The 12,184-nt window shown below is 37.0% G+C and overlaps 1 protein-coding gene and 1 non-coding gene across 2 annotated transcripts in view; one reads left to right on the forward strand and one right to left on the reverse strand.

Annotated features, from left to right (window-relative positions):
* The window catches only part of LOC137058713 (CLIP-associating protein 1), a 95,915-nt gene that overhangs the window by 14,255 nt on the left and 69,476 nt on the right, over positions 1–12,184 (forward strand). The window contains exons 3-8 of the mRNA XM_067432102.1: positions 4,075–4,153; positions 4,233–4,336; positions 4,442–4,533; positions 4,641–4,716; positions 11,615–11,712; positions 12,019–12,083. Of these exons, the coding sequence (XP_067288203.1) occupies positions 4,075–4,153; positions 4,233–4,336; positions 4,442–4,533; positions 4,641–4,716; positions 11,615–11,712; positions 12,019–12,083 (514 nt within the window). The remainder of the gene's footprint in view (positions 1–4,074; positions 4,154–4,232; positions 4,337–4,441; positions 4,534–4,640; positions 4,717–11,614; positions 11,713–12,018; positions 12,084–12,184) is intronic.
* Positions 3,547–3,678, reverse strand: LOC137059036 (U4atac minor spliceosomal RNA). The gene has a single exon (XR_010900994.1). It is a non-coding gene; the product is annotated as a U4atac minor spliceosomal RNA (small nuclear RNA).

Consider the following 12,184-nt stretch of genomic DNA (forward strand, 5'->3'; position numbering starts at 1 on the left):
ACTTGACCAGGGTAAAATTCACTGCTCCTGGCGTCTTTTTTGTCAACGTCTCTTTTCTCTGTTCTGCAGAAGAAATAAATGCATAAGTTTGGAACAACACAGGGTAAATATCCCTTTAATGCATATATTTCACTCACAATCATCAGAAATTCATCGAATTTCATCTGACTGTGCAGAAAACGCTTTGACTGTAAAGGCGGTGTGTGTGTTAGTGTGAGTGCACCACAGTGAATGTAGTTCAGCTTGAGTGATTTAATCAGAGTCTATGCATTTCTATTAGCAGAGCTGCTGTACTGTTACTGTAATGACACTCTTAGAGACATACGGGTAATAAAAGACATTTTAATTAGATGAATCAAATCAATAATCTATCTAATTGTTGTTTTCATAGCTGGACAAATAAATTGTTTGATAGATCTGTGATGCATTATAGGCTCTTAATTAATAAACAGGAATTAATGTGCATGTGTTCATCGCACCTCTGGACTCCTCAAACGTTTAACAGCTCACAAACGCCTGAGCCGCCGCAGCCAATCAGAGCGCTCGTCCCACAGCTGGCCTGGAAACCCAGCGAGAGTAATCACCCCACTCTCTGTAATGAGGACAGCGAGGGGTCCCACTGCAACACGGCCATCTTATTTTACCTCACACATGCTCAAAGGCACAGTTAGGACGAATGTCGTGGAATAAACATTCAAATGTTGTAATAAACCCATATGGTTTAAACATGGCGTGTGATCTGTAGTATGTTGAGTGGAGAAAGCAGGCGTCTGGTTTGTGCAACCCTATCTATAGCAGTGTTTCTTACAAGACTGTGTGAGACTATGGGAGTGGACCAGGGAAGAAAGTTCAAAATTAAAGGGATAGTTCACCCAAAAATGAGAATTTAATGTTTTTCTGCTGACCTCCAGTGCATCCAACATGTAGGTGTGTTTGTTTCTTCAGTAAAACACAAATGAAGACTTTTAACTCAACCGTTGCTGTGTGTAGGTCATATTATGCATGTGAATGGGTAACAATTCTATGAGAGAAAAAAATGGCTCATGACGACTTAAGGATATCTTAAGACACAAAACGATCGGTTTGTGTGAGAAATCGAGCCATATTTATATCAATATCCACACTCTTGATACGAGTCAGAGCGTGTATTATTGACCTTACCGGAAGTGAAGCGCGTTCCAGGCTGTTGGATATAGCCAAGCGGCAACCTCCCGCGATCTCTCTTGAAGCCAATACGGAAGTAATGTTAACTGCAATTCCTCAACTGGCCACTAGGGACAGGCTCCAGAAGGGAGCAGAATCTCATTGAGCCCCATGTTAAAATTCTCAACTTTAAAGCAGAAAAAAACATGTTTACAGCCTGGTACAAATTGTGGTTTTGGCTTATAAGGCTAATTTTGATCTTCATGACAACTCTGAGGGGGGTGAATTTTTTTATAACTCATTCGTTTCCGTTATATAAAGCCTTAAGGTTCTGCATAATTAAGGGCTTGGTTACAAGTGGATAGCCATTTATCCGCCGTCTATAGTTATTGCGTCACCTCAGCTCTGCGCACATCCCGCCTTTTTGCCCATTTTCTGTTATCCGGGAGTGACACGCGTTGACTCGCTCACAAGATGGCAACGCCCAGCTCGACCATACTTTAAGCTTCAGAACGGCTTATCAGAATCCTATGGGTGACGGACACTACGTCCATATTTATTTACAGTCTATGGATATAGCGTTGTATTTGAGGTAAAATATGATATAAATACGGCTCGATTTCTCACACAAACTGATCGTTTTGTGTCTTAAGATATCAATGTGTCGTCATGAGCCGCAGGGTTTTTGTGCATGTTGTCTAAGCATGTTTTTTATTTGCTCTCATAGAATTGTTACCCATTCACATGCATTACATGACCGACACACAGCAACGGTTGAGTTAAAAATCCTCATTTGTGTTCTACTGAAGAAACAAACACACCTACATGTTGGACGCCCTGGGGGTCAGCAGATAAACATCACATTCTCATTTTTGGGTGAACTATCCCTTTAAGAACTTCCAACCCATGTGCAGTGTTCAAATTTAACAAAGAAAAAATGTTGACATCTATTTCACAATTTTGACTTTTTTTATTTATTTATTTAGTTTTTTGGTCAACAAGCAATATTCCAGTTGCAATCATTTTACACAGGACAGCATAAGTCATATAGGTACATACATACAATTTGATATATGCATGCACACCTACATAACCATAAGAAAAAATAAAATAAAAATAAAAAAATAAAATGTTTACACTCTTATGACCAAAGGTGTAGGCTGAAGCTAAAGCTTATTATGCCTACCCTTAACTCCACACAAGCAGCACTAATTGACATTAATTTAATATATCAAATATAAGATATTCTCAGTGTGTATTTGGAAGAACATGCATTGTTATTATTATAATATTTATTATATTTATAATAATAATGATTATTATTATTCACTTTATAACTTACACACAGTTCTGAGAAAAGTCACAATTGTGAGATAAAATGTTGCAATTACTTTTTAATTTTTTATTCAGTGGCGGAAACGAGCTTTCAAATGCAAGCGATAAACACTTGAGCTTTTATTTTGACGGAAACTGCAGTTTTGTTTTTATTTTTTATAAGTCTAAATAAGTCTTTAAATCAGTCTTTTGTGATTTCTTAAGGGATATAGAAAGCCATTTTTGCACTTTTTAGTTCGTTTGACAGATACGTTACCAAAGCAATGTTGAAAAACAACTTTAAAGACATTTTATGATTATTATGACAATATTCTCAGTTCATTATGAAACTGTGGTGGGCCGCCACACACATTTAAAGATGATTAATGTAAGAATAAACAAATTCAGTCAAATGTTTTGTGCATAGCTGATAAAGTTTCATATAACTGTCAGGACTGTTATATTTATTCTTACCACCCAAATACTGTAAATGCTCATAATCTATGTCTTCTGACTAAACGTAACCGTGACCTTATACTGTTCATATTTTTCTTCATATTTTTATTCTTAGAATTTTTTATTACCGTGTTGTATTGTTTATGTGCACTGGAAGCTTAAGCACCCAAAAAAAAATTCCTTGTGTGTGAAAGCACACTTGGCAATAAAGCTCTTTCTGATTCTGATAACATGCACAGATATTTAGCTATTCATTCATTCAACAATATTTAATGCCATTTGATTATAGATGTATAATATTTATATCATACATTTAATGCCTTTTAGATGTAATATCTAATGCCAATGTTGAACAATTTTAGTGCCACAATCACATATTTTTTATTAATTAAAATATAAATTATTTTTATCGATTTTAGAAATGAATTCAATGATCTCAAAATTTCATATAGACAAGATTTGCATGTGTTTTTAAATTAATGTGTTTTTTTTAAATACATTGCATATTCTGTTTACTGCTCACAAGTGAAGAGTAGATTTAAGTCGATTGCTAGTGTAGAGACTCAGTCGTGCACTAGATGGTGCTGTTTCTATCCATTGCTTTCTCTTTCTTTAAGACAATTATTTCGAGAGTGTTCCAAAAATTGCACCATAGCCTGAGCTGAGATAGCTCAGGTGATGCTGAATGTGTTGGTTAGGTGTTAGCAGGGATGTTCTCACTAAACGTTCATTGAACAGCCCAATCCACCCCCAGACAAGGAAGGTTAACGATCATCTCGCAGCCAATGGCTGCCTTCAGTCCTGCTGCTCTTCTCAGTGATGGTAACTGTGAGGACCGGCAAACTCTGCTGTTTACATGACACACTGAGCTTGTTTGATTCGGCATGTTTTAGTTGAAAAGATTCAGTTGTTATTTACAAGAAAAAACTCTTATTTTGGAGAATATTTGACTTTAAAGTGCAGTATAGTGGGAATTACCCACAATCCTTTGCTGTTTTAATTTGCATACAGTCTCTGACTTGCAAAAAAAGAGGTTTCAGTGCAGGATTGACTTTAAAATGTTACTGAATGTCATTTGTAATGCAAGTTTTATAAAAATATCCTGCTTTTATCTTATTTAATTTTAGTGTTAGAAATATTTTTTTTGTTTGTCTTTTTAAGGTGGCGCTGCTGGGAATGGACATAGTGTCCGCTCTAGTGACCAGACTACAGGAACGCTTCAAAACACAAATAGGAACAGGTGAATCAGTTAATAATATTGTGTTTTGGTCATAGGATTTCTTTTCTTTCTTTTTTTTAACATGTTCTTGTTTTGTCAGTTCTGCCCAGTTTAATCGATCGTTTAGGCGATTCTAAGGACCAGGTTCGAGATCAGGCACAGTCGCTCCTGTTGAAAATCATGGACCAAGCGGCCAATCCGCAGGTAAAACTCGATAAAGCATTATAAACTGATAAAGCATGATAAAGCATTATAAACTGATAAAGCATGATAAAGCATTATAAACTGATAAAGCATATTTATTTGCAGTATGTTTGGGACCGAATGCTGGGCGGCTTCAGACATAAAAACAGCAGGACCAGAGAAGCTGTTTGCTTTTGCCTTATTTCCACTCTTAATGTGTACGTATCCATCAGATTTACAGTTTAGTTTCATTTAATAATCTTTATATATATATATATTCTCTGCCTCTTTATATATATATCTTGTTCCTTTTTGTGTTTTGCAGATATGGAGCCCACGGCTTAACCCTCAGCAAGATTGTTCCTCATATTTGTCATTTGTTGGGAGACCCCAGCAGTCAGGTGAGTGTGTGTGTCTCTTCACTTCTACAGGCTTTTATTCTCTTCGGCTTCATGAAATGGCTGGGATTGTAGTATCGTGGTCTGTGGCGCCTCCTGCTGGTGATCACAGGAACTGCACCTGACATTGAGCACACTAAATGCTAACCATATTTACATTATTACATGACATTATTTATGTTTATATTATATTATATTATATACAATTCCAAGTAATTATATATTATATTATACAAAATTTCACAGTATTAAAGCAAATCATATGGGTCTGTTTTATTATAATTTTTATTATTATTTACGATTCCAATTTATTTTATTATATTATTATATAAAAGTTCAAGTAATTATATTATATACGATTCCATATTATATTATGTTATGTTATATTGTATTATAAAGTTCAAGTACTTATATTATATATGATTCCATGTTGTTATATTATAATTTTTTACAGCATTTAAGTAAATCATATGGGCCTATTTTATTAGAATTTGTATTATTATATTATATACAATTCCAACTTATTATATCATATTATGTGCTATTAAAGTTCAAGTACTTGAACTATAATGGTACTATTATATTATATTATATTATATTATATTACATTACATTATATTACATTACATTACATTATATTATATTAAATATATACATTATATATACATTATATATTATATTACATTTCAAGTACTTATATTATATTATATTATATTATATTTTATTATTTTATATTATATTATATTATATATGATTCCATGTTAAATTTTTATGTTATATTACATTTTATTATCATTTTTATTATTATATTATATATGATTCCAAGTAAAAAATAACATTTTAGGCTTACACTGTACATGACAAGAACACAGAAATAATTGTTGATTTCTTATTTTTTATTATTTGATGTGGCACAGTGAAGTCATGTACAAATGTTTAGTGTTGTATATTGTACAGTTTCACATAATACTTAAAATAACATTTGTGCTGTGTATTATGCATTAAGCAGTACTTTAGAACATTTATTAGTTATCGGTAGATCAGCGTCTCAAACTTTTTTGGTCTCGCCCCCCTTTCAACCTATGAAAAAATGTGGCACCCCAATCAATTTAATTTCACAACAAAAAAATCATGAAAATGGACTGTTTCTTTTTTCACTGAAATTAAACATTTTAAACATTTTGAAACTACAATTGTGTTGCTGTTAAAACTGATCAGGCATATATCGCATGCAGCACACATGCTTTAACTGTCCTTCTTAGAGAATATTTTACTTATAGGCCTACTTTTATAATGGCTATTATTGATCACACATGAACTGATATTTAAGATAAGAGACTGGGTTGTGTTTTATGTCATATTTAATTTTATTATAGTGATAATCATACATTTGCACACTTATTGCCTGAATCACATATTAATGTTTCTTTTTCTTATGTAAATGTAAAGAGGCAGGGTTGTGTTTTAAATTTCGTTTGTTATGAATATATGCAGTGAAGATAATCCATATGCGTTTCCTGAACCACATTTGTGTGGCTGTTTTTTATCAAAATGAAAAGAGGCAGAGAAAAGATGACATTTTGTTTTATTGTAGCCTAAATTATACAAAATATATAGAGTGAGAGCAGACTTGAGTCCTCCCGTCTTCGGGAATTTGTTCTCCCGAGTCGAACTTGAACGCGAGACAGGCGGAAGTACCGGCCGTCATCCAGACGCAGCTCCTGGAGCGCCTTGAATGTGCGTCTATTCTGCTTCAAACGCTCGTTTTATGCGCGCGTCCAATGCGCTGTAGACGTGCGAATGGATTCAAAATGTTTGAGCATCCAATAGACAAGAATTTGACGCTCTAGTCGCATTCGGTGTGAGCGCAGCCTCTCCTCCTCGCCAACCACATTAACACTGAGATCAAGATATGCCTGATATTTTCTGCATTTAGCTTTTGAATGACCAGGGATGACTTTCTGGGATGTTTGTGAGACATCTCTGTCTACTGCTTTTCTCTTGCCTTTTATAAACTGATCCATCTTCAATGCTACATCAGTTAAAGGTGCACTATGCAACTTTCCGTCCACTGGAGGGCGCCTATTCTAAACAAAGGTGTAGCTTGATGACGGCAAGTGTGAGCGCAGTATCCTGGGACATGTGGTCTTCACCTCACAGCCGGTGGAAAATAGGACTCGGGCAGAAATCACGTTCATGGATGCGGTTATTAACGCTACTGTAGTGTAAAGCAGAGCAGTGTTGTCGAGCTGAGCACGGCCGCTGGAGCGATTGTTATACAAACACACGGCTCGCGAGTACCGGGACTTTTATTATGACGGGACGGGACTAGAGTGCGGATCGGGCTTCATTTTTCTGTCCGAGCCCGGCCCGCGTCCGACAGAGCAGTAACCAAACCCGACCCGAGCCCGACAGGCATTCAAATATTTATGTTCGAGCCCGACCCGAGCCCGACAGTTAAAAACTATTTTTTCCCTCATATACTAATGACACGCACGTTTGTTTGTGTGGAAAGCCCGCTTTTATTAAGCAACTGTAGGAAGGCATTCTGAAATGTGTACAGACGAGCGCATTAGCGCGCACACGGGGCATCAAACCTTACACAGAGCCCAATCATATAGACAACTGAAATGAAATGAACAAAGGTTTGCTAAAATGGCCCAAGCTTACAGAACAAAACATTAACGAAACGCAATAGAAATGCTTATTGAAATGAAAGTCATCTTACTAATTTGTATGCTCAAACTGTATGGTTCCTAAACTGCAACATGGGATCTATTTACATAATCTATCCATCAAAGTTTAGGCTAATCGAGGTTTTATGCAGAAAAAGGATTGCATCAACTGTGGACGGCTTCAAGGCTGTCCTGCCGCCAGCAGTGCTGAAGTTGCGCTCACTGGAATGACGAGGATGTCACGGGCAATATGCACGCACGTGTTGCGTGTTGTTGTCACGGCGACATAAACAAATTTCCGCATTCAGCAAGACGGATGTTAGGGTAATATTTTACATTAATTTTAATCACAAAAACAAACCATTGGATCAAGTTAAACAGGCCCAAACAGGCTACTTGCATAATAAGCAGTTTTAAATTTAAAAGGTTCAATGCCTTATCGCGCTGACATGACCGAGCCCGACCCGAACGTCATTTCTAAATATCTGTCCGAACCCGGCCTGACCCGTCGGTTACCGTCGGAACCCGTCGGGCTCGGGTCGGGTATCCATCCTCTAGACGGGACACAGTCGCCTAGCCTGCACTATTTCCGCGTTTCCGGTCATGATTATAAGGTAAAGCAGCTCTGTTTATCACATTTAGAAAAAACTTTTTTAACCAATTCCTACCTATCCCACCTTTAAAGGGATAGTTCACCCAAAAAAATTAATTTGACGTTTATCTGCTTACCCCCTGGTCATCCAAGATATAGGTGACTTTATTTCTTCAGTAGAACAGAAATAAATAATAACTCCAACTGTTGCAGTCTGTCAGTTGTATAACGCATGTAAATGGTACCAAAATCTATGAGAGTAAAAAAAAAACATGCACAGACAAATCCATATTAAACCCTGCGGCTCGTGACGACACGTTAATGTCTTAAGAGAAACCGAACACTATTTATATCATTTTTTAACCTCTAATACACACCATTTTCAACAACCTGGAGCGTGCGATCACTTCTGGTGTGTGAGATCGTGTACAGACCTCACGCATCGGAAGTGATCGCGCGCTCAAGGCTTTACTTTCATAGATTTTGTTACCATTCACATGCATTATACGACTGACAGACAGAGTTAAAGATCTTCATTTGTGTTCTACTGAAGAAACTAAATAATCTTGGATGCCCTGGGGGTAAGCAGATAAACATCAGATTTTCATTTTTGGGTGAACTATCCCTTTAAGTGTATTGAAAATGATGTTATGACATTACTCTCGATAACAAACTTGACTGGTCCGTGCATGCTAATGTAGCATATAAGAAAGGTCAGAGCAAACTCTTCTTTCTCAGAAGACTCAAATCATTTGATGTCTGCAATGATATGTTGTACCTTTTTTATCAGTCTGTCGTTGCCAGTGCTATATATTTCAGTGTTGTGTGCTGGGGGAACTGCCTGACTGTCAGAGACAGTAAACGACTAGATAAACTGGTCAAAAAATGTGGGTCGGTCATGGGGAGAGGCGTGGACTCGGTGGGAGCTTTGGCAGAGAGGAGAATGATGAGCATGACAAAGGCCATCCTCAACAACAACAGTCATCCGTTGTATGACTTTTTGGTGGCTCAGAAGACCACACGTAGCGATCGGCTTCTCTCTCTGTGCTGTAGGACTGAACGATTCAGGAGATCATTTATACCGGCTGCTATAAGACTTTACAATGAATGCCGCTGACGTGCACTTTATTACTATTAATAGTAATTCTTAACTAAACTTATGTATTTATTTATTATTTGTTGTTATTTATTGCTTGGGCAGAGTGTTTTTATTTTTTTATTTTTATCTGTTCTTAATTCTTGTACTTACTGTGTCTATTTCTTATGGAATGCTACTCGACACTTGAATTTCCCCTGTTGGGGATGAATAAAGTATTTATCTATCTGTTACATCACGGACACGAGGAAACAGGAAATTGGTGCGAGGACTCAAGTGCAGTGAGAAAATTATAATTTATTATAAAATAAAACATAAACTCAACACAAAAACCCACGAGGGGAAAAAACACATAATCAGAACTGTAACATAACTCAAAAAACATACCAACAGAGAAATCACGGGGACCCGGAAGACGCAGACATAACATACACAAGGATCCAACACAGACTGACAAACACAAGGAGCTTATAAGGGGAAGAAATCAAGAGGGAACAGGTGGGAGAAATCAACACTAATCAGATAACAAGGGGGAGGGATCAGACAATGACAGGAGCACATGCTAGACATGACAAAACCCACATGTGCACACAAGACAGGACAGCCATGTGACACTATCTATCTATCTATCTATCTATCTATCTATCTATCTATCTATCTATCTATCTATCTATCTATCTATCTATCTATCTATCTATCTATCTATCTATCTATCTATCTATCTATCTATCTATCTATCTATCTATCTATCTATCTATCTATCTCTGTGCGTTCGTTCAGCGCTGCTGTGACACGTTCACGCTGCTAAGAGAAAAGCGCTTCTGCAGAATAAAACCGAAGGTAACACAGATATGACGCCATTGACAGGCGACTCCCTCAAATGCTATGCTGACACGTCCCGGCCCTTAAGCTGGGCATACACTGTGCGATTTCTATGGGTTTTCAGCAAGGTTACCTACTCACACTGTACGAGTAGATTGCATGCGATGTAAAGCCAAAGCTCACGATTGATGTGCTCTCACTGTGCGGTCCGACCGTCGAGCGCGTCTTGACTGCTCACACTGTACGGGTGAAAAACTCGCAATAAAACCCCCGTGGCGAAGATAGACCATGGTGTATAGAGAGGTAAATGCATCAGCTATTGATATCAAGAGGATTTAGAATTTATGTATAAAATTATTATTTTTATTAGAGTAGGCCTACTTTTATTATTACATTGATATTACATTAATTTGCCCCCTCCCCCCAACAATAATGCAGAATCGACAAACTGCATAATAAAATAACAGAAATATTACTTCTCACTATTTAAAAACATTTAGCCCGATTAAACAAGGAATTATAGGTCTAATTATATGATTATAATGTCAGAACACTGCAATAATAATGTCCGTCTCAATGAAAAGTAAGCAGATTTATCTAAAAACTATTTGTTTAACACAAAATGGGCCTACTTCTCTTCTATTTTTTTCTCACAATATGGACCAAAATAGAAATATTAAGAAAATAAATAAGAAAGAAAATAAGGCAATAGGCTACGTTATCAGTATGTTGAATTACATTTATCTCTCGTTGTCTGAGAATATGCGCCGAAAGCTTGTCAGATTTTACTTTCACTTTCTGTAGTGAATAATTGACTGGGTTTGAGACTGCGTTTAAACTGCGCATTGCGTGATATCCACTGACTCGCGTTCATGAAGAAAAAGAACACATTGCAACATGACATTGTGTCAAGATGGAGAAGGTTAAATATCAATTAATATGAAAAAAATAAAAATAAAAATAAATGTGAAAGTAAAACAAGTAAATTAATGATCAACTAGCTAAATGAATAAGATGCACTGGATATGTAGGCTACAACACAAACTGGAGTCACAACAGTTTAAATTTCTGCTGTTTGACAGCTGCCTACATAATTAAAGAGCTCCCTCTTTTCGTGAAATGGTTGAACTTCTGCTTTCGCGCAGGCGCAGTGAGGGGAAATAGGGCAATCAGTACGTGGCTTTGCTTCAACTGTGCGATAACCTCACGAGGGGCGAGCAGAATTTCCGACACGCCAGAAATTCATCCGACCATCCGATTCCCGATCGTGAGAGGTTTGTCGCCTCTTGTGTCCCCCTGTACACTGCACGAACACCTCACGACAAACGACGCACGATAAACCTGAAAATCGGCCCGACCCAAAAAAAGAGTCGCACGAGTCAGAATTCGGCTCGAAATCGGACGAAAATCGCACAGTGTATGCCCGGCTTTAGTTAAAATAGCAATTTTTTCACAATTTACAAATAGTTGGAAACATCTAGGATATTGTAAGTACTCAACTGCAAAAAATATATAACACTGGCCTAGTGGTTTTTGGATATTCAACTGATTTCACTGATATTTTACTTTAACTTGGCAGTTGTTTTTTGTTTTTTCATGTCCCGCGCCCCCCCTGCAGTACCTGCGCACCCCACACTTTGAGAAACACTGCCGTTTCCAGTGTACTGTATATTTTTCAGTAAAAAGCATCTTCTAAATGAACAAGTTGATTCTCAGGTTCGAGACGGTGCGATGAACTGCCTGGTGGAGATTTACAGACACGTGGGGGAGAGAGTGAGGATGGATCTGGGGAAAAAGGGGCTGCCACAGTCACGGTAATAAAATCACACACGTCATACATCTTTATTCCTTAAAACTCATCTTTGATTATCAAAATAACATATTTTTTACACATGGTTTGTCTTAAAGAATATTAAAAACACCACACTGACATATAAACTTGATCATTATTGGATTATTCTTAAAATCACATTTATTTTGACACATTTCATTGTTCTCAGCTGTTTTTTATGTTGCACATTTGATAAATAAAATACTGACAGTGTTTGAATTTCTCTTTTTAATCATGTATTTAATCTTTTTTGAAGTCTCATCAACCATCCTCTGCTTGTTTTGTTCAGGTTGAATGTGATTTTCAGCCGGTTTGATGAAGTCCAGAGGTCTGGGAACATGATCCTGTCCGCAGGTGAGTCAAGCTGGTTTTGTTTGACGTGTTCAGTGTGAGAAAGAACATGAAAAGGGATGAAAGCGCGTTCAGGTGCTGTATGACGTTACTGGTATATTAGC

Source organism: Pseudorasbora parva, chromosome 22 (genome assembly GCF_024679245.1).
Source record: "Pseudorasbora parva isolate DD20220531a chromosome 22, ASM2467924v1, whole genome shotgun sequence".
In the NCBI taxonomy this organism is placed as follows: Eukaryota; Metazoa; Chordata; class Actinopteri; order Cypriniformes; family Gobionidae; genus Pseudorasbora; species Pseudorasbora parva.